Source organism: Amblyomma americanum, chromosome 7 (genome assembly GCF_052857255.1).
Source record: "Amblyomma americanum isolate KBUSLIRL-KWMA chromosome 7, ASM5285725v1, whole genome shotgun sequence".
In the NCBI taxonomy this organism is placed as follows: Eukaryota; Metazoa; Arthropoda; class Arachnida; order Ixodida; family Ixodidae; genus Amblyomma; species Amblyomma americanum.
Genome location: NC_135503.1, coordinates 3,867,432 through 3,888,803, shown reverse-complemented (window position 1 = coordinate 3,888,803; position 21,372 = coordinate 3,867,432). Strand labels below are relative to the sequence as shown.

The window sequence follows — 21,372 nt, the reverse complement described above, 5'->3', positions numbered from 1 at the left end:
GGGCATGGCCCAACACGTCGTTCTGCCTGCTATTTCTGTAGGAAAAACTGCCTGCCATCTGGTTGGATTTATTGTAGCCTGCAAATTGGTTATTTGGCTTTCCTCCCGAGGATAGGAGCACTATATTGGTGCCTAAATATTTTTTGATCATGTGGTTTCGAGGGTTTTGGAGAGCCTGAATTGGGGCTAAAAATTCTTGGCTTGACTTCCATACCATCAGGCGTGTGTTATGGAAAGTTACCTAATGACTTTGTAGAAATCGAAGATGACTTTAGTGATGAAGACAACTATGTGCCTCCTTTGCCAAGGATTGTGTGCTGTCTGCAGTGACAGAACGATGAAAGGTGGCAGGAGGGAGGCATATTTTTTTGCAAGACATTTTTTTTTTTTAAGCGAAATTTATTGCCTCAAGGCATCAATGATGGGGGAAGGTGTAATGAAAGATGTAGTAGTGATTAAATGAATGAAAAAAGGCTAGCTGATTTGATGAAGTCCAGTAGAGAACGATGGTATGGTCCCTGCGCCCAGGCATTGTATGAAGCAGGGTTGCTTGGTGAAAGACCTGCTACTTTCAGGTGCCGGATCCCTGTAGGCTTGAGAGCTGGGCAGTCCCACAGCAAGTGGTGAATGTCGGCTTCAATGTCCTCGTGTTTACACATCGGACACCCTGGCCGAGGAAACAAATCTCTGTACTGAGGCCACTTCCGAGTGACGGCTGGTGTGAGGGCAACCCAGACCCGGATCCTCCTAAACACAACCTCCTCTGCACGGGTAAAACCACGGGGGAGGGTTGCCACACACGGAGGGATGAGAGCACGTGTGCGGCGCCGGAGGAGTTCCTTTCTTGATGAAAGGAGGGTAAAATTGTCCAAATGAAGGAGCCGAAGCGGTGATGAGTTTGGATTCGCAAGGCGGGGTGGCTAAATCTGCCTGGCTTTGATAGGTCAGCAGATCCCGTGGGACCCACTCAATACGTACTGGCTGCGGGATGCATGCCGTGAGCCGGTGGATGTCCTGACGTATCGTTGGACAGCGGCTAACACGTCGTAGGAACTGGACAACTTGAAGGGCGTCAGTGTAGATTACAATGCGGACCGCAGGGAGCATAGTTATGGTGGCCACGGTGCAGAGTGCTTCTTGAACTGCAATGAGCTCAGCACAAAAGGACAAAGGGGGTTCTGTAAGCTGAAGCCTAGATGTTTGTTTCAGGGCAGGTGTGCATGGGCAGTAGATTGCTGTTGTTGCTTCACAGGCTTGTATGCTTGCGTCTACGTAGACAACAATGGATCCTTCAGGCAGGCAAGCATCTCGTTCCTCAAATTTCTGGCGAAGCAGCGATGCTGAATTAGCAGGTGTTGGTCGGCGATTATCTGTTGGCTTGTTGTCGCTGAGCTGTACAAACTTCCATGGGGGAAGAACTGGCATTGGCGGCTGAAGAATAGAGTGTGTCATTGCATAAGTCCTCAGTGCAACTAACGAGCCTGCTCCACCCGTTTTAGGAGCAATTCTAATCAAAGCCAAAGTCTGAATAGCTTGGTTATTTGCTTGAGAAAGCCATGCAGTCGCTGATCCTGATTGGTGAATCATTAAGCCAAGGATTTTTACACTCGGACTTTCATGTAGTGGGGTGCCTGATAGACAAAGACGGATTGGACTTGCAGCAAGTTTACGGCGTCCCCAGCGGTTGGCGACCGACATGTATGTTGTTTTATGCACGGATAGCTGAAGTCCGATGTATGATGCGTAATTAGAGGTAACATCCAAGGCAGATTGAAGGGCAGCCTCCTGAGTACGGAGAACTTGGCGAGTACTCCACACCGTGATGTCGTCAGCGTACTGAAGAAATTTTATGTCACGGATGTCATGTAAGCGCCAAGCCAGCAGGATGAAAGCAATATTAAATAACGTCGGCGACAATACTGATCCCTGGGGCACGCTGCAGAGAGGAAGAAATGATCCGACCGCTTCGCCACTGAGGCGTATTGCAAATTTTCTGCCTTCCAAAAATGATTCGACAAAACTACGCACTCTCAGAGGGAGATGAAGCATGTCGATGGAGTTTAGAATGGCTGCATGACTGATGTTGTCATATGCCTTTTCAACGTCCACTGCTAAAACGGTACGCACATTGCGGCTGCGGGTAGATGACAAAACTGCAGATGCCAAGACAGCCAACCCGTCCTCTGTACCAATATATGGTCGAAAGCCGATTTGTGGTGGGTGATAAAAACCGTGATGCTCTAGCCACCATGACAATCATGTGGCTAGCATTTTCTCCGCTAGCTTGCACAGCGTAGGAGTTAAGGAGATAGGTCGTAAGTTTGCAAGGTCCGTCGAAGGCTTTCCTGGTTTCGGGATAGGAATCACGACAGCGGATTTCCAGCTCTTGGGCACGACGCCATCCAGCCGTACTTTGTTAATGGTGGCTAGTAGTTGAGGGAGTGCAGCGCTACTCAGGTTCTTGTACACCTCGTACTGAATATTGTCCGGGCCGGGCGCTGTTTTGTGTTTCGCATCATCTATTGCATCCAGCAACTTGGGCATAGAGAACGGACACGCAATTCCATCTGCGTCGACATCAGACGGCATTTGCAAGGGGCTAGAAGGCCTAAATTAATGCTGGCTGGTGTGTAGCAGTCAGTGGGCTGACCGGAAGTACAGCTGACCGGAAAAGGTTAAAATATAATGCAGGGTGCTTTCTGAAGCAATTTATTTAAGGAAAATCTTGAGTATGGCAATATAACTTTCGGCAGGCGGCAGTATCGTGACTCTTCCCATACAAGCGTGTGAGCTTGCCCTGATAGAGCCGCAGCACTTGACATGCTAGTGTGCGCTAGTGGATGAGGGAGCAAGCATGTAAAGGGATCAGCAGAACTTATTCATTACCAGATTCTACCTTTCAAGAGAATCCAGAAGATGAAATTACTCAAATTCTGATCCTTCTACATTCCTACTGATGTCCACAAACACGTTATATCATCAAAAAAAAAGATGAATGTGGCTGCTAACACATTATCCCACGAAAAGTGCTTAAATCGGATTTCTCACGAAATCGCATAAAACTAGGAGTCTTAATCATAGCTATTCCTTGGGGCACTTTATGTGGAGTGAGCTTTGAGTAATAAGAAAATTCTAAAAACAACTTTAAAAAATTAAAAAGAAATCGTAGTGGCATAATAATGCAGTAGAACCCCTCTTTGTTAAAGTCGCTCAGACCAGCAAAACTCTTTACTATATCAATGTCTTTACTGTAGCGGTTTGTTGGTGGTGGCATGACTCTGAGGATGCTGTCTGGCAATATGGCTAATTACTGAACACACAGTGTTGCCTTAGAAAGGAAACTCATAGGAATACCTTCCACCCTGCTCTGATCATTCCAATTTGTGCTATCACATCATCACATTTTGATGTCCTGTAGAAGTACCATATTTGCACCCATGTAATGCTAGAAAGGAGTTCATACAAAAATGAAACCTCTGCATGACCACACTGTCATTTTCTGTGGCCATTGTGATTTAAGAGGCAGTACGTTAAGAACTGTGCGTGACACAATCACAGCAAAGTCCCTCATACCATACCGCCGTTTTTCTGCTTCTTGCTGTAACTTTTCGCCATTTTTTTTCTTTTGCTACTCCTCACGACCGTTTCACTGCCTGCCCGCCCTTTCTCAACTGCCCGCACCGCCTTCTTTTCACGTTCATAGCCAGCTTTTCTTCATCTCACAGCCAACAAGCATGGTGGTCAAGCCGTCACAAAAAGCGCAGTTTTATCCATCTTTGGTATCCCTTTGCCTCTGACTGCTGGCCTTGCAATAATGCCGTTGCAAGTCTGTTGCTCTCATCTCATCATTTTGCGGGAAGCGCATCGCCATTGCCAGATACTGTTTACTATAACCGTTTATTTATTAAAGATGTTTGTACTGTAAAATTTTTTTTAAATGTGCATTCATCTATGGAAGACAAAATGGATCCGTAGTTTCTTTACTGTATCTATGGAAGGCCAAATGGATCCGTAGTTTCTTTACTGTAGCGGGGCTTTAATATACCAGCCATGCTATATCATGATCTTTAGCAGCCCAGGCAGGTCTGCGTTTCTATTCCGTGTGTTTGTTAAAGAAAAGTGCTAGGGAAAAAGATCATAAATAAAGGAAAACTTGAACAATTCAAGTGTCACATATTATCTAGGCTGCGCTTGCGAGGCATGGGTTGTGGTTTTCAGCTATATGTTAGCAATGGCACCTAACAGCTTTTTTGTTTTGTTTTTTTGCCTGAGTGTTGCAAGCAACTGCAATGCCAACTTCCTATGATGCATTGCAGCATTTTCCTCTGTCCTATTTCTGGCTCATGTTCCTGCAGCATAATGTGCGGTCACAAATCCAACTGGTGATTATGAAAACATATTGGCTAATGTAATCAAATTGCTACTATTAGGAAAACATCTTCATGTGGGGGCTCATTATTTTTCAATCACTTTGGTCAGCCCCAGCCTATCGAATGTTACAAAGCACTTTTATGCTGCAAAAAACTGTGAAGATAATACTGCACAACAGAAATTATTTTTATTAGCAGAAAAAACAAAGCTTGTATGCAGGCCAAGAAAATTAAAAATAAAGGGGAAAGGTAATGTCTTTGGTGACTATGAGGCTCGGACAGCACCGGGGCGTGGATTCACTTGTGAGGTTTCATTACATTCTTGTACAACAAGTTAAAAGTTGTCTGAAAAACCTTGTTTTCTGAAAGTTTTTACTTTGAATTGAAACCAACAAGTTTCTTGCATGTTTGCTGAGGAGTAATTTCAGTCCGTATGTGTTTTCTTATTTGGCCATCACCTCCTTGACATTATTGAAACAGACATCCTGATGGACATAATGGAGAAAGTTTCTAGTGGAGTGATCAGGTACCTGTGCTTTCCTGAGTACCGAAGTTATACTTTTGCATTGGTCAGTGCAGTTGGACCTGGATATATCGAACTTGAAGGGGATCGAAAAATGGTTCGAAATATTGATTTTTAATGTATAAAAAAATCCGCCAGTGTGCTGGCAGTGCACCGCTCGTTGGGTGTTGCTAGGCATAACCTACTTCGCGTAGAAGCCACAGTGGATGGCACTTTGAAACTATCTGCAGTCTATCATAAGACGCCTGATTCTGCTACCAGTACAATATAAATTCTGTAATCGCTCATTAAAATGAAGGTGTAGTTGGTTTTGGCAGCAAAGAGCAAAGCACGCCAGGCAGGGCCCACCACTAGGCTTTAGTCAGTTAGTTTAGTTTCACTGCATGACAGAGATGTGATGTAGAAAATGAGTACAAGAGAGTGAAAACCGTCGTCAAGCACATCCTGCGTTCACCTCGTCACATGGCTTCACAGCAGCTAGCGCTAGCAGCAGGTGGCTAAGCCCATGCAGCTGACTCGTCTCTGCATGCGAAAAGTGATCGAAGAGTGCCGTTAGAAGCACCACTTTCAGGAATGTGGCATGATGTTCGATATATCGAGTGACCAATATATCGATATACTGCAGTGCAAGACCTTCCTATATTTTTACACAGGATTACCAAAGAAACAGTCTGGGAATTTGATATAGCCAATAATTTGAAATGCAGTAGAAGCTCGTTAATTCGGAAATCTAGATAACTCGATCTGCCTGCTGCCATGGTCACACAGCTGCAGCCAATGTGTGGGCCTCTCTCCCTTTGAGTCAGTCGCCGCTCAGCCTTCACAGACAGCAGATGTGTATGCGCGGTTATTTATTTTTTTTATTTAAAAGACGCTGCCAGACAATAGGGACCTTAGACGGGAGGAGTGACAAGGCTGTATGCAGGAGTGGACGATACAGAAAATGTTTAAACAGAACACAGTATGAATACATAGTAAGACATTCTCAACACAGGTTGTGCACACAAAAATGGAAAGAAATCAGAGCTACTTGTACACCACGGCTGTAAAAGAAAAAGTCCAACATCTCAGATTGTTCGTGGGAAATTGGATTTTTTGAAAGCTTTTGTTCTGCAGCTGTATTCCTTTAATTTTTTTTAATGGTGTGATTGTGTTGGTTGTCTGTTGACTGATTCAGTGTACATATTCTTTTCTCTTCCTAATTTATTATGGTAGAGTAAATACATGAACTTCATCCTCTCTCTGTAGTGTAATGATTGTAAGTTCGCCTGTCTTACAAGTATGCTTGGTGATGTGTGCCACCTGTAGGACTCCTCTCCAGACCTCGGGTGCTCCACGCTGCATGACATCCATCTTCTCTATGCAGCGCGGAGCACCCGTGCTTTTGCGCCGCTCACCGCATGGTGAAGCAGCTTTTGCTCCCCTGTGTGCCCTCGAGCATACTTCCTTACTCTTGGATTATCTCCCTCACTGCTCCAGAAGTGGTGATACTGAAACTCTAGTGTCTGCTTTGCTCATGCATAACTAAGTGTAACAGTGCATAGCGAAGTGCAGTGCTAGTGCACCTGCTTTGCATTTGATGAACTATGCAAATCGGTTGTCATTTTTTTCTTGCCACTTCGGCATTATTTCCTTCGCTTGTTTCCTCGTGGGTTCCTTCTTCCAGAGCACTGGAACTGCGCGCTCCTCACGTGCCATTTGCAGTTTGTGCAGTGAAGCTTCGTCACACGCGACTGCCGCTTATGAAGGGTGTGACATGGTAGCAGTGCAGCTCTGCCACATTGCACAGTGAAGGGTGCGGGAGGCCTTCACGATTTTGGAGCAGTTCTGCTTCGATGCTCCCGATATTGATGAAAACGTGAAGGACAGTCATTGCTGCGTTTTTCTCACATCAGGCAACTATTGCCCAGTCTTTCACCAAACAAATTTACCGTGCTGCCAGCAGACTTTAACAGTTTTTTGTGAGGTCATTTGATAATTTTAACAATCTTTCAGGTTCCTGAAAGTTCGAATTGACAAGCTTTTACTGTATACATGTTCGATATATCTGGGCTTGACTGTAGTAGGCCCAATTCACCATGCTTACTGCACGTGTTCTCTTTTCTTCCAGTGGCCAAAATGGCTGTATTTGCTCACAGCCTTACTGCTAACGTTTATCAGAGCCTTGATACTAGTGCTATGTTTACCTGATACTGTAGAAGCTTGGGCAAGTTGGTGTGACATGGTTTTTCAGCAGCGCAGGGGACAAAGGACGTGACAAGTGCACAGACACGGCGCTGTTGTCAGCTGCGCTGCTGAAAAACTATGTTTACCTTGTTCTTTTTGGTAGTGAGTGAAGTATACACACTCTTTCTAGCACTTTTCACACGATTATCTTGAAAAAAGACATGCACTAAGTGGTACATAATTTTCTTTGCTCCACAGTGAACTTAAACAAAGATACTATGCCACACAGTTTCTCTAAATTTTCATTTTGTAGTATAAGGAGGCTGTTGACAGCATGAACTGTTGGGCGAGTTATCTGACTGGATGGTGAAAGTGCAACAGTCCACAGCTTTTTGCAAACGTAGTGGTGCATGTAGTTATTTAGTTTTCTAGTTTGCAAGTATTATGCCGGCCTGTGCAGAAAGCAGTTGCACTCAGTCAGTTTACAATGTCCTCTCCACTTGCCTTTGCAGGCCGAACATCCACCACACAGTTCCTTTTGAGGCTGTGCCCGATGCCCTTCAGAATCTCAGTGAGAAAAGGGTGGGCAAAGTTGTGATGAAGATGAAGTGAAAAGATGACACACCTTACAGCAGTGTCCAGCAGTGCTGCAGAAAACTTCAATTTTTTTCCACTTTTTGATTACTCTAGGGCATCTTCATGCCCTTTCTCTCTAGTAGCTGGTAGTTTCACTATTGCCTCTACTACAGAATTTTCGGTAGTTTTTCTACACAGCACACATTGTGCGTGTGATTTGTGGTCCATTCTGCTTACTTGCGAATCGCCACATTCTTAAGGCACCATTGTTGCTGATGATTGGCTGTCTTGTGGCGCTATTAGACATTAGATTTACATGTGCAACAAGTTAGCAACATGCACACCTTAAATTGCTCATTTATGTAGCACATGCTGTTAGAGGTTATTGTGATAGAGCGCTTGGCTGTGGTAGTCTAACCCCTTGCACTAGGTGTAGACATTTTTTTTCTCTCTCTCTCTCCATATTATGCATACTGTGAGTCTGAAAAGCAGTTGTTTTTAACAACTCTAATGTTTTAGGCACTGCTAGTGCCTCTAGTTGTGACTAGTCATTGGATACCCGTACAAATGACCGACGTTGCTGTAGAGAGCATGTGGATTTGAGTAGCACTTGTGGCTGACAAGCTGGTTGAAATATACAGTAGTGAACAAAAAGTTGTGATATTTCAGTTTTTCGAACGTGACTTTTCTGCCGTTCTAAAACTTGCACGAGATTTGATGGGAACACAATGTTCGAATTTTTGCACATTAGTAACCGATATTTATCATCGTATTAAGCCACAATCTGTTCCCACGGCAAATTTATTGAACTGCTTTCTACGCTGTGTGAAGGTATTGGCTATAATGTGTGTGTTTATTACAAAATGAGGCAGCAATTTCAAAAATGTCTTTTCATAATAACCCAATGTCATCAGTACTTTTTATGCAAGCCTTTTCCGTCGTCCACTGCTTCGCACCGTCGAAGGAGCCCAGGAAGCTGTAAATGAATGTCTAATCCGTGTTTCTGCACGTTTGCAGCAGATGGTTTATTTTCTTCCTGGCAGTGATGGCTTTTTTTCCCTTGGACTGCGTGCGATGCTCATCCAAAGATGTTCAATTCAAATAATCTCAGCTGACTAGCTTGGACACTTCATAAGGTCCACCATCAACTTCATCCAATTTTTCACAGTCATGGAAGAGTGCTTCAGGTCGTAATTCTGTTGAAACAAATATCCAAATCCCACATTCTCGCTTGCCTATGGAAGCGCAACCTTTTCAAGAATGCCCGTTAAGTCTCTTCGCTCATGGCACTTCAAACTCAGTCAAGAAGACAGACTCCACGAGCGAGGAGTCAGCCCTGTACCGTTACGTTCCCGCCTATGCTGTTTAACGTGGGAAGCTGATAACGAGGTCCTTATAAATTGTGTTTGAGATGACGCACACAACGAATCCCAACTTTCGTACACTACAAGAACTTCGATTTATCTAATGAAATGACTCTTTTCCATTCATCTCATATTCTCATTGGATGTTCCTTTACCTACATCATCCAGGACGCCCAATTCTTTTAACCGGCAAGCGGGTTTTCAGCTGGACTCCTGTGGTTTAGTTCAGTACATAGCACATGACATCTCACAGTCCTGGGAGTCATTGTAGAGCCTGATAACAGGCCATATTTTTGGAACTGTCAATAACAGACAGTCTATAGAGTTTCCTAGGCTTGTGCGATAATTCTTTCCACAACTTGGTTGTTTGTTCTGGTGCATCTCATAAGAAGATTGAAAAACCATACCTTCCCTGAATCTATCTATTCGGCAAAAATTGTGGACGCGTGCATTGCGCTACTTTGAAATCCAGTGAAAGCTGGTGGTGTTTCATCCTACAGTTGCGGCCATAGGTAATTCAGCAGCCTTATGGCGTTATGTTAAACTCTCACTCCACCCACTGCTTGTAAAAATATGCACCGATACATGTCACTTGAAAGTGACAGCAAGTTAATAATAATTTAGACCAGACAGAAACTGAATGCTATGGGAAGCGCCCACGAATGGACAAAAATTAAAAAGAGCTGGAGGTAAATAGTTAAACCCTCAACAACTCCTGGATGAAGAAGAGGGCATTATTGCATCAAAATATACTCAGAAATAGCAAATAGGTCTTTTATGTCTGTGGTATTCTCAATTTATACGAAAAAAATGCAAAATATCATCTTTTTGTTCACTACTGTATATGTGCTTTCTGCACACGACAGTGTGCATGCAAGAAGTGACAGCATCTGCTTTTGCATTTATCGAGCTTTAAATGTTTGGGAAACAAGTGCTATTGAAAAGGAACCCATGGCACTCATTTGTGCTGTTGCTCGCTGCAAGGTTTGCAAGCTTCAAATATGTGCAGCAGTTCTGACTGTTGCATTTGTGTACATAAAAACATGACTGCACTGTAAACCGGTAGTGACCTGCTTGCATTTGCTGTGATGGAAAGCAACTATTTTCTGTAACAGTGAGAAAGCACGCTTGAATTTTTGGTTTTGCATTGCATTGTCCTTGGTGTGAATGAAAGCAGTGCTTTTGTGTGTGTGTGGGTCTTTAAGTACCATATTTTCCAGTTGTAAAGGACGGCCCTTTCCCCCTTGTTGTTTTCAGTCCGTGTCATAAAAAAAAGTCTCATTATTTTGTTTGTTTCTTTAGGGAATGTTTTTAGCCTTGGTGGAATCCCAGTGGCTTTCAAAAGGCGATGAACTCTGGGTGTCTGCTGTTTGCCTCCCTTTCTAACATGCATGCCAAGAAAATAAGGCATACACTTCCCCCAAAATATGCCCAAATTCAATTGTTGATGACTGGCTGTGTAGTCGGTATTCTGTGTGCAGTTACAGAAAGATTAGTCCCATAACAGAGTGGGTTGAGGAAAGCAGGGGACTGAAGCATAGATGGATTTAGGTTTTCGGGGAACCTATGAAGCCCTCCAAAAAATCCACTTTGAGAATTCCTGTTTTAGGGGAAGAAGGATGAACCGAAGTGACAGATTGCTGAAATTAACTGTGCACCGGACAAGTTGTGGTAGTCTCCATGGTGAGGATGCCACGTTTATGATGTTTCACACTATGTGAAGATGCTTATTGTCTTGGTTAGTTACAGCTGCAGGGGCTGCATTTTGAGAAGCTGTGATGAGGACATCTCAGTGGCACGACGGTGCCATGGTCCCCACAAACTGCAACCTTTACCTTGGCCTTCTTGAATTGTTCTAAATCTGTTCCGAAATTGGTGCCCGATTATAGTGACCACGAGGACGAAGTAAGATACAGAACACATGGAAAATGCCATCCTAACCGCAAAAACAAGGTGTACATTAGAATGCAGCTGCTAAGAATGGTGTACACATTACATCCCTATGACACTATGGATAGTTAGATGCAAGTTTTAGTTTACTGCTTGTGCAGAACACAAACTTGTGCAACACCTTATCTGAAAATGCAGCCATATATGGGGAGATTTGCTTTATACTAAGGTGTGATTAGAAAATATGGTAACTATAACCTTCGTTGTGGCATGTTTCTGTGTCTGTACTTGTAGTAGATTTGTATATATACAGACCAGAAAGTACCTTAGTGTGATGTTCTCTTTCTTTAGTCTTGCGTTTGTTACTTCTCCAGACTAAAACCACAAAAGTGTGGTTTTGCATCATAGACAGGACTGAAGTTCGAGACATCATCGTGTAGATTTCACAAACATGCTCTTCATTCCTTGAAAACATAAGTAGTTTGTACATTTCAGAATGGTTACGTGGAGACCTTTTTTTTTTAATGCTTATTCTCATTCATAGTTGTTCCAGTCTTTGCAAGGAATCTGCATTGTAGAGGTTTATGTGTGACCTGCACGTGCCTTTTCGTGCTTTATCCAATGCTACATACTGCATGTTTTCAAATATACTGGCAGGTAGCACAGTTTTTGTTTAAAGGTTTCATGTCGCAGTTCTGAAAAGCTGAATTCACCACCTGATTGCTTACATCTGTCTATTCATTCTTGCTATATCAAGTCCTTTTGAGTGTTGCTATGAGTTGTCTTCTAATCCCCTCTCACTTTAATGAGATAGCATTAGGAGGGCCATGAAGGCAAAAACTGTCTGCCGGCATCTATTTGAAGCTTTCACTGCTGCCAACAGTGGCAGGTGGTGTCCATCCGCCACGAAGTATAAAAATGGAATAAGAATAGTCAGTTTGGGATAGATTGGTGATTGAAAGACAATGGAATCAGAATTTGAATAAAATTGTGACTGAAGGAAAAATGCCGTCGCATTTCCTTTGCATCCAGTTGACCACCGCTTTTTTTTTAAATACTGCACAAAGGATATGATGAGCAATTTTGGTATAGTGAGCACTAATGAGCAGGCTTCAAAATGGCAAGGGATTGCGCACACGTGGTCTATGGGCGTCGCACTTTTTCTCCCACTGTAGCTGACAAGCTGGAAGAAAGGTTTATATGCTACCACTAGGCATGGTTGTGATCAGCATCTTGATTGCAAGTGCAGTGCAGTGCCATTTGCTTTTTCTGTATAATGAGCCGCCTTCTATGCACTTGTGACACAACAAACCATATACCTGCAGTAGGTTGTTATATATTTGTGGGCAGTGCAGTTTTCCTTTATTTATGGCAGATGGCATGTCACGTCTTTTTTTGTTGTTAGTTTTGCTGGAAAAACAGCTTCCTCTTTATGCATGCAAATGGAAGTGAATATTTAGAACTGGAATGTGAAGGACTGACACAAGTTGGATCAGTCTCCATGAAATCTTGGCCTGTTACCTCTTGGCTGTGAAGCAGTTGCAGCCAGGTGTCTTGAAGCACTTATGTAGCATGTTTGTGAATTGTATATTTTGCAAAGAGTGTACCACGTCTCGTCTCAAAGCAAACTTGCAGATTTCTTGTTGCCAAAGTGCACATGTTCTGGACAGAGTGGCACAACATGGACATCTTTGAGATTCTTTTCTCAGGTAACTTAATCTCTGTAATTTGGCTGCTCTCAAGTCTTCAACCTGTCATGCATTCTTCCGTGCCACTCACATGGTTTGTAGCAAAGTCTGCCCACTGAAGATAGTTTCTTGTAGAGTAGCAAATTTGGTTAGTTGGTGTGCAACCATCTCGACAAACTGAAAAATGTGCGAGCCACGAAGAAAGAGCCCTGGGTCTGAAACATCACCAAAGAAACTTTACAATATTGTCAAGATAAACTTGAACACAAGAAAATGGAAGTGCACTCACAAACGCAAGAAAAAAAATCAGCCAAGTTCCTGCTGGTGCTATTGGCTCCAGCAAAGACCCGCCGCCGCGGTGGCCGAGTGGTTATGGCGCTCGGCTGCTGGCCCGAAAGACGCGGGTTTGATCCCGGCCGCGGCGGTCAAATTCTGATGAATGCGAAATTCTAGAGGCCCGTGTACTGTGCGATGTCACTGCACGTTAAAGAACCCCAGGTGGTCGAAATTTCCGGAGCCCTTCACTACGGCGTCTCATAGCCTGAGTCGCTTTGGGACGTTAAACCCCCATAAACCAGCAAAGACCCCTCTTTGTTGTGCATGGAAACCAGTGGGCACATCTGACCTTTTCTTAACGCACAAGGGCTGAGCCAGTTCTTGTCAGACTGATCTCTGTGAGCATAGATATCAGTTCGAGCTTTGGAGTCCACTTGAATTTTTTCTTTAGTGCATTGCAAGGTGGAAGCAATCAGTGGAGTTCAGATGCTCTTGAGGTGCGTGCCAATTTAGCCTATTTGTACCCACAAGAAGTAGGCACTTAATGAAATGACACCTTTTGAACACTGAGCAGGCCTATTGCCATGCTTGATGTCTCAAAAGTCCTGTCCCAAATTTAGGGTAGTAGCGGGATATTTTTTTGTCTCCGCACGATTCGTGCGGATATACTGTTTCCGTATATTTGTCAAGTTGCCTTTATTAAACTTGTCAGCGACTGCCCTGTAACTTGGTTTCATTCTTTACTCTTTCTTCAAGCTATTTCAGTATCAGAAACATGCCCCTAAGAATAAGCTGTCGAATTTATTGCTTACATAGTAAGTTTGTTAGAATGAGTCCTTTTATTGATCCAGTACATCCTTTACTTTTCATATATACACTTCGAAGCTTTGAACGAACACCTGGGCACATGGTCTGCACATGCACTAGACCTAGAAATCTGCAGAATGAGCAAAATATTCTGCTGCGCTGGTTAACACAACGGTGGCACTCTAAGCAACCAGGAGTAACATGCAATAGCAAAAAGAACCAAAATTTTAATGTGAAGGAACAAGTGACATGATTTAGCTTTTTGCAGCCTATTTCATTCATTTGTTTAGGGCAATTCGCACATGCAAGCATATGTACCTAATGCAAGTGCTGCATAATAGCAAAGTCAGGAAACTGCTTGTTTTTGCTGGTTCTGCGCTTTTTTACCAATGGTTTCTTTGTGTGTCAACAGCGGCACACTGTGACATGAGTATATGTGCACGCACTTGAGCACTGTATTTCTCATACTGGAGGTAGTATACTGAAAGCAGCTCAAATTAAGCTAATTTGTATTTTTCTCTCAACTTCTGCAAAGAACAAATTCTGACTCTACCATACTTTTCACTTTTTAACAAACTGTCTTGTATGCAGCACAAATTAGGAAACGAACAACGAAATAGAAAGTAATGGAAGCTGTGCCAATGGTTTTACTGTTCCTGAAAGGTTCAAAAATTGATCATGAGTAAAGCACAAGGTTTATCACCAGCGTAGACTACACAGCCTTCTTGTGACTTGTGTATATCATATTACGTGCACGTGTACCAACTTCACCCCGATTCCAAACACCTGTATTGCATGCATGCCATGCAAGGTTGACTGCAGCGGCGTACATTCCAAGATCACTTTAGATGCAGCCATGTTTGACAAGGGCAACAAGCCATTTACGTCGGTGAAACCAGTGTTTCTGATAAGCATGTGCAGCAAAATGGGTTGCCGACTGTTGAGTGTGACCTGGGCTCTGTAGGTCAGTGCTGCTTGGGCACACATTTGTTACTGTACGCCAACATTCACTGTTCAAATCCCCATTCTCCATCTCGCAACTGCTTAAAAGCAACATTGCCTGTGATGTCCATTTACTCGTCACAAATATGCACATGGCAATTATATGCTTATTCCCTTGAGCAATGTACTTATGCTAAGCAATAAAAGCTTGAAGGCTTTTCAGCCAGTACGTCAACAAATGGAGCCAGCGTATTGAGTTAGTTTCTGCAACTATGCTTGAGCAGAAATGTTTGCCGCAGAGTGCTGCTGCTGTATGTGGCGCAATGGAATTGCATGCGAAAATGACAGATCCATGAATCTGCAAGCCTTGGACTGGTGCATGCATGACACCTGTATTATCCTCTAGCTTACTGTTTTGCTAAAGGGACACCAGGGGCAAACTAATTCTTCAAAAAGAAACAGTGCAGGGACAAAGGTTCCCTACTCCTAATGAAACTTTTCATCCTACTAAGGGTAAACTAAGTTTGCCCGAATCAACAGATTTCTAACCACAAAGATGTTACTTTAACTGAAAACTGAGAATTTATAAGGTAGAAAAGGGCAAGAAGAATTCGAAATGCAATTTTCTCAGCAACAAATGTGTACTTTGCTGCCAGATAAACATCAAAATAACCAGAAAGAGTCACAGAATATCTTTTTTTTACTAAGAACAACTGAACTGATTTGTCCTCAGTGTCCCCTTAAGCACAGCAAAGCACAATGAGCATGCACTTTTTCTGAAGCCAGGCCAATTGCGAGACTAGGTATCTTCCACTAAAACAGAAGGTTGGAAAACCCAGCAGGGGGGCTGAGTTATCCATGAGCCTTTGAAGTTTGATGCCAGGATGCTTTCCAGGCCCGGGATACAATGCTTTGCACTAAGCTCAGACATTCTGAATAGGCACTCTAAACACAAACGAGTAAAAAGGGAGTGCACTATTACTCCCTTTTCGTGCTTACAGTGTGGCAATACCTATTTGCCTTAGCACTGCTGGAGCGATGTATTTCAGTTGACCAATCTGAATGTTGACAATGATGCAAATTTTAAATATCATGGAATCGCAGTGCTGGCAGCCAAGGACACAGAGAGAACACACACATACAATCGCACAATTGTATGTGTGTGTTCTGTGTCCTTGAGTGCCAGCGCTGCGATTCCATGATGTTTGACAACTATCAACTAGCCCAGCAACGTACCCTGCATGATGCAAACGTTGTATCCCCATTAATGTGCCAACTAAGAGCACAGCTGTCTTAGGAACTTTCGGATGGAACCGAAGAATTTTAGAAAATGGTGTATATTGTGTAGATTAAGCAGCACATAAGCCAGCATTTCGCCTGTGTTAAGCAAATGGTTAATGTAGGCTCGCGTGAAATGTTTGCATGCATAACACGTACACTCCTCCAAAAGTGGTGTGAACTGGTCCCGATAACTGCAACTTTTCATGTCTAGCGCAAGCTGGTGTTCCAGCAGGTCTCCTTTCAGCATAAGCAAAAGGTCCTCATTGCAGCTACAATGGAACGACAAGGCCATTCCACCATCAGTGGCAGCATTTGCGAAAGCTGTGTCGAAGATGTCGACGCCATTCATAGCGGCTTTCAGTATTAACTCTGGTCGTAGAATGCCATGCATGAACCTTGGCTTGTCCTCTGGCAAATGGGAAACAATCTCCTCCAAGAGATCCTTTATCTCTTCATACTTGAGGCTTTGAGACGCTGGACCATCGACGTGGAAGCCTTCGATGACGTAGCCGTCGACGTCGCGTTTTACAATTTCCTTTACCGAAGCAATGCGGTGCTCTCTGCTGTATCCGCCGACAACTGTTCCAAGGATGCAGCTGTCGGAGAGAGCGCTCGATGCGGATTTCGCAGCTATGCATTGATCCAGCAGGGAGGTGGTTCTTTCTACAGCACGCTGCAGCCTCTTTTTTGTGGCATCCTTGGGCGTGTCGCTGTCGCACAGCGCTTGGTAGCACGATGGCTTGAACGATTCCATAACGCGCGTGAAACTCGGAGCGTTCAGGTGGACACGGCCGCCTTGGTCCCACACGGACACGCCGGCCTTGTCGTTGAATCCGGAAGGCGTGCTCTTCATGGGATCCTGGATCCGGACGAAGGCCGGATGCGTCGGCATGCCTGTGAATTTGGAAATCCCGCCGCCGAACTCTTGCACAGAACTGGAGAAGCTCACAAGTGGCGGCAAGGGAAATAATGCCGGCTGGTGGTCAACGTCTTTGATTTTGCGAAGCATGTCGCACGTTAAGTGGGGTACGCTACCGGCTTGCGTGTACAGCAGGCACATTGGTGTCAAGAGCCGCTCTGCATCGGGAGCGCCTTTCAGCGCCCATATCTCACCGCAGCGGCCACTGCAGCCTTGACAAGCGAGAGAAACGGAAAAGCGCATCGTGTTAACCACAAGCGCGTCACAGTCTCGAACAGGAGTTGAGCAAAAGCAGATGAATGCACTAGATGAATTACACGCACGTGCTTAGATTAGATTGGACACACTAAAATTTCCTGAACCTCGCTAGCACAGCAAGCATGCACTACTTATACACAACATAAAACAAGCACACACACACACGTGAAATCGCCACACTACCAGTGCACATAGAATGCTACCACCAGAGCGCCACGCATGGCGCCACGTAACAAGCAAGCCATGCATTGATGGATAGATGGATGTATAGTAATGGTTTTCCCGTTTGTATCGGGCGGTAGCTCGCACCACTCAGCATTTAATTTCCCCCGCTTATCCCCGCACCCATTTCGTTTTTAAAATGTCTAGGTTGACTATCTTTTCTGTCCAAATTCATCGCTCCCTTGACTGCTTCCAGCAATCATCTAAGGTCCCCTTCGTTAATGCCACGCTGGCCACGCTTTTCTCATCCATTCGTCCGTACTTGAGTTTCGAAACTCTCCCGCCGGAGCCGGGCGCGACTTGCTCCTAGGGAGTGTGAGGGCGCTGCAGTCGACGCTTGCGCCGTCGTGGTCGTTGCAAGGTAGATGTGGTCGTTGCGCGGTGCGGGCAAAGTATACATCTACCTTGGTGCGGGCGACAGTGCTCATTTCGTTGGATATGGTGATAGAATGTTTACTCTTACGTCCAGTTTTTTTTTTTCTCTCGAGATGTCATTCCATTCATGCTTACAGTAACGGCTAGCGTTCTACTTCGCAGTTTGATATCTATTCCTGTGACCAGGAAGTAGCATGTTATTCTTATTGAACTTCCGAGCGTTTAAGTAATGCGGCACTCCTTATACTCTCCGATTATCTGATATCAACAAATATGACTGCCTGCTTCATACGCGGTTGCACTAGCGGCTGAGGATATGTAAGAATGGCCGCAATTTGCTCATGTGACCCTCTGTTCCTGAAGAAGTGAAAAACAGGAAAATCCCTAGCTGCTCTGTCAGGCTGCTCGAGAAAACGCACAATATATATGATTAAGTTTCAGACAATCACTTAGCGTAAAAGCGTAGACATCAATGGTGACGTCGTGGAGATACACAAGGCGCACTGAAGAAAAAATACGTTCTTACGCGATTTCTGATCAATGGCGCCTGTCCTGTCTTGAGTGTGCTTGTCTTCGTCTTTTAGCGCCTGTACGCTTTTTGCGTAAACCATGTCAAGCTACAACCAACTAGCTCAAATGAAAGTCTTGCTGCCTATCCACCTGTCGTTTGCCTTCAAAAAAGCGACTATCGCCGAGGAGGGTGGACGGAGTTTATAGCAGCGCGCAACCAGTATCTTTTATGTCAGGTTAAGAAAGATGAGCCACATGATTATTTGGAGAGCACTTATCTCGCAGCTTAGTAAAACACGTTGCGGGGCTAGTTGGTTATGCATATTCTTTCGTTAAAATTCCTGTCATGTCGTCTGTGTATTCGTCCTAAAAGTTAGCGCTGCTTAAATTTTAACGAAAGAATTATCTCGCAGCTATTACCGAAAACGATCGATACTTCCCACCTTGCGACTTCCTCAGAATTTGAAGACCTCGCAAGGTCAAATTACTTTAATGCTGCTTTTAGAACCGGAGCCTGTTCTTCTGCAAGTGCATTTTCTTATGAAACGGAAAGAAGAGGCTGTTTATGTTCGAGAGAATTGAGCATCAGTTTCCGACAAGCATGGAAGGCTAGATGAGCCCAATTGGTTCATTTTTATTCGGTAACACACATGCATTTTTTTTTTTGCAAAAGTAAGATGCAAAAAAAAAAAATCCGTGCAAAGGAGAGCGTCTCCTGTGGTGCTAGGTCGCCCGGGCCCAGAGCGAGACTGGAGCAGTTTAACACCACCTGGAAAAATAAAAAGAATTAACGCTCGTAGGAGTCTACCTCTAAATCCGCCCACAGAATAAATTGGCAATAAATTCAAGTGCTTCCTTTCATTTTTAATAGTGTTAATACCGTACTTTTAATATTCTCAATAGTTTTCTTGGTGCCACTTATTTTTGGCGATTGCTTGCCCTCATACGCGATCCTTCATTAGAAATTTTCGCATTAAAACGATGGTACGTTGCCCAGTGCTGCAGTTAGAGTATATCATGAATAAGTACATTGAGGAATGTTGCATCATGAGCAGCGACGTAAACCAGAAGGACGGGGCGCTGAGCGCACTTAAAAATTATTGGACGTCGTCGCGACATGTGTGCACGAAGCTACGGTGGCCCGACACGACAGATGACGAGCAAGTGCCTTTTAAATTATAACGCAACCAGCCTAAATTAGCGTCAAATGCACACTAGTTCGTGGGTACTCTTGTCGCAGATGTCAGCACAGTGAACGCCGCATGCAGACGCATCTCTTTGCTGTGTGCTAGCAGGAGCGAGTGCGCAACGTATGTAGTGCTACAAAAAAAAAAAAACAAGCCAACCCGACTCAAACTTTTATCCACGCGATAAAACAAGCGTGCACTTATTGAAATAATGCCTAGTTGTCGAAGAGGGTCACTGAACAGACATTCTACCAGCAAACTCGGAAACCGCTGCGCAAGCGAAACGTTAAGACACCCTACTACCTCAACTCTACACCCGTTGCCTACACATCATCACACAAATATCTTGGCCTGCACATGACACCATCGCTATCATGGGTTACACATATTGAAACCATTTGCTCCGAAGCCTCACGCGTTCTCGGCTACATGCGGCGTAGTCTCTCCGACTCATCCTCAGACATTAAAAAACTAGCATATCTCACATTCGTCAGACCAAAGCTTGAATACGCATCAGCCATCTGGAACCCGTCACAATCATACCTCGCCGCTAATCTCGAAGCCATTCAAAACCGCGCAGCACGATTTATCACCTCGAACTATTCAAGAAATTCCAGCGTCACCTCAATGAAAAGAGACCTCGACTTGCCGTCCCTCGCATCACGCCGCATCATATCTCGTTTGTGCCTTCTTCACACATTCTATTATCACCCACGGTCCAGACATGAGCTACTAACAACACCACTAAGAAGATCTTCCCGTTTAAGCCACAGCCAGTCTCTAGCACGAATTTCCACCCGTACCCTTGCAATGAGTACCTCCTTTTTCCGCCATGCAATAATACAATAGTCTTATGGAATTCCTTACCCGATAACATAGCCGAATGCACAGACAGAAAACAATTCCGCAATAAACTAAAACTTCAGCCATCCTGAATAGACTGTCCCCTTTGTACTCTTTTGTTACTTAGTTTGGTTCCATTTCTGCGCCTTGGTGTAATTTTCTTTTGCGCTTGCTTGTTTGCTGTTATTTGACTTAGATGTATGTCTGCATTTTTTACTGTATTTTTTCCTTGCTTTTGTTTTTGCTTGCCTTCATTGTATTTTGTATTTTGCTCTTCACATTTTTCCACGTTCAAGATTTTGTACATCATGTTAATTCGCCCCCCCCCCCCCTTATGTAATGCCCTCGGGCCCTTAAGGAGAAAATAAATGAAATAAAAAATGAAAAGCGAAACGTTGGCTGCTAGCAGACGACGCTTGCTCCGATAGCTCCACCGTCGACCGCAGCGCCGCGGTGGCAGGAACCGCGGTGGGCCGGCTCCTCCCCGTGGGCGCGCCGAGGAGTTTCGAAACTGAAGTATATCTATAAACGTTGCTCCTGTCATCCCCAGAAGGCCAGCGGACATCGTCACTGGATGTTTGCTAAAAGGCACCCTGTGTGGATCATAGCTAGGGTGGCTAGCCCACTCTAGCCACCTTATCATAGCTATGCGGCGGCGGGAGAAAAAATTGATTTTTTTTTGGGGGGGGGGGGGGGGAAGGAAATGGCGCAGTATCTGTCTCAGATATCGGCGGACACCTGAACCGCGCCGTACTAAAGGAGGAGTGAAAGAAGAAAGGAAGAGAGGGGTGCCGTAGTGGAGGGCTCCGAAATAATTTTGACCACCTGGGGATCTTTAACGTGCACTTACATCGCACAGCACGCGGTGGCTCAGTGGTTAGGGCGCTCGGCTACTGATCCGGAGTTCCCGGGTTCGAACCCGACCGCGGCGGCTGCGTTTTTATGGAGGAAAAACGCTAAGGCGCCCGTGTGCTGTGCGATGTCAGTGCACGTTAACGATCCCCAGGTGGTCGAAATTATTCCGGAGCCCTCCACTACGGCACCTCTCTCTTCCTTTCTTCTTCAACTCCCTCCTTTACCCTTCCCTTACGGCGCGGTTCAGGTGTCCAACGATGTATGAGACAGATACTGCGCCATTTCCTTTCCCCCCAAAACCAATTATTATTATTATTATT

General features: G+C 44.5%; 2 protein-coding genes and 1 long non-coding RNA gene across 4 annotated transcripts in view; 1 reads left to right on the top strand and 2 right to left on the bottom strand.

Annotated features, from left to right (window-relative positions):
- LOC144098291 (quinone oxidoreductase-like protein 1) overlaps positions 1-11,895 on the top strand; it is a 43,829-nt gene extending 31,934 nt beyond the window's left edge. Inside the window, exons 9-10 of one of the 2 annotated variants that reach the window (XM_077630809.1) lie at positions 4,851-4,896; positions 7,572-11,895. In XM_077630809.1, the coding sequence (XP_077486935.1) occupies positions 4,851-4,896; positions 7,572-7,671 (146 nt within the window). In that variant the 3' untranslated portion in view covers positions 7,672-11,895. Of the gene's footprint in view, positions 1-4,850; positions 4,991-7,571 lie in introns of both variants that reach the window. The other variant, XM_077630808.1, reaches the window with a different exon arrangement.
- Positions 11,896-13,872: 1,977 nt separating this feature from the next.
- On the bottom strand, positions 13,873-17,319 carry LOC144098293 (queuine tRNA-ribosyltransferase accessory subunit 2). The gene is made up of 2 exons (XM_077630810.1): positions 17,244-17,319; positions 13,873-17,014 (listed from the first exon to the last, which is right to left on the bottom strand). Exons 1-2 carry the CDS (start codon positions 17,251-17,253, stop codon positions 15,879-15,881), a joined length of 1,146 nt encoding a protein of 381 aa, XP_077486936.1. The 5' UTR covers positions 17,254-17,319; the 3' UTR covers positions 13,873-15,878.
- A 1,452-nt stretch (positions 17,320-18,771) lies between these two features.
- Positions 18,772-20,213, bottom strand: LOC144096911 (uncharacterized). Its single transcript, XR_013306866.1, has 2 exons — positions 19,658-20,213; positions 18,772-18,936 (listed from the first exon to the last, which is right to left on the bottom strand). It is a non-coding gene; the product is annotated as an uncharacterized LOC144096911 (long non-coding RNA).
- Positions 20,214-21,372: the final 1,159 nt, after the last annotated feature.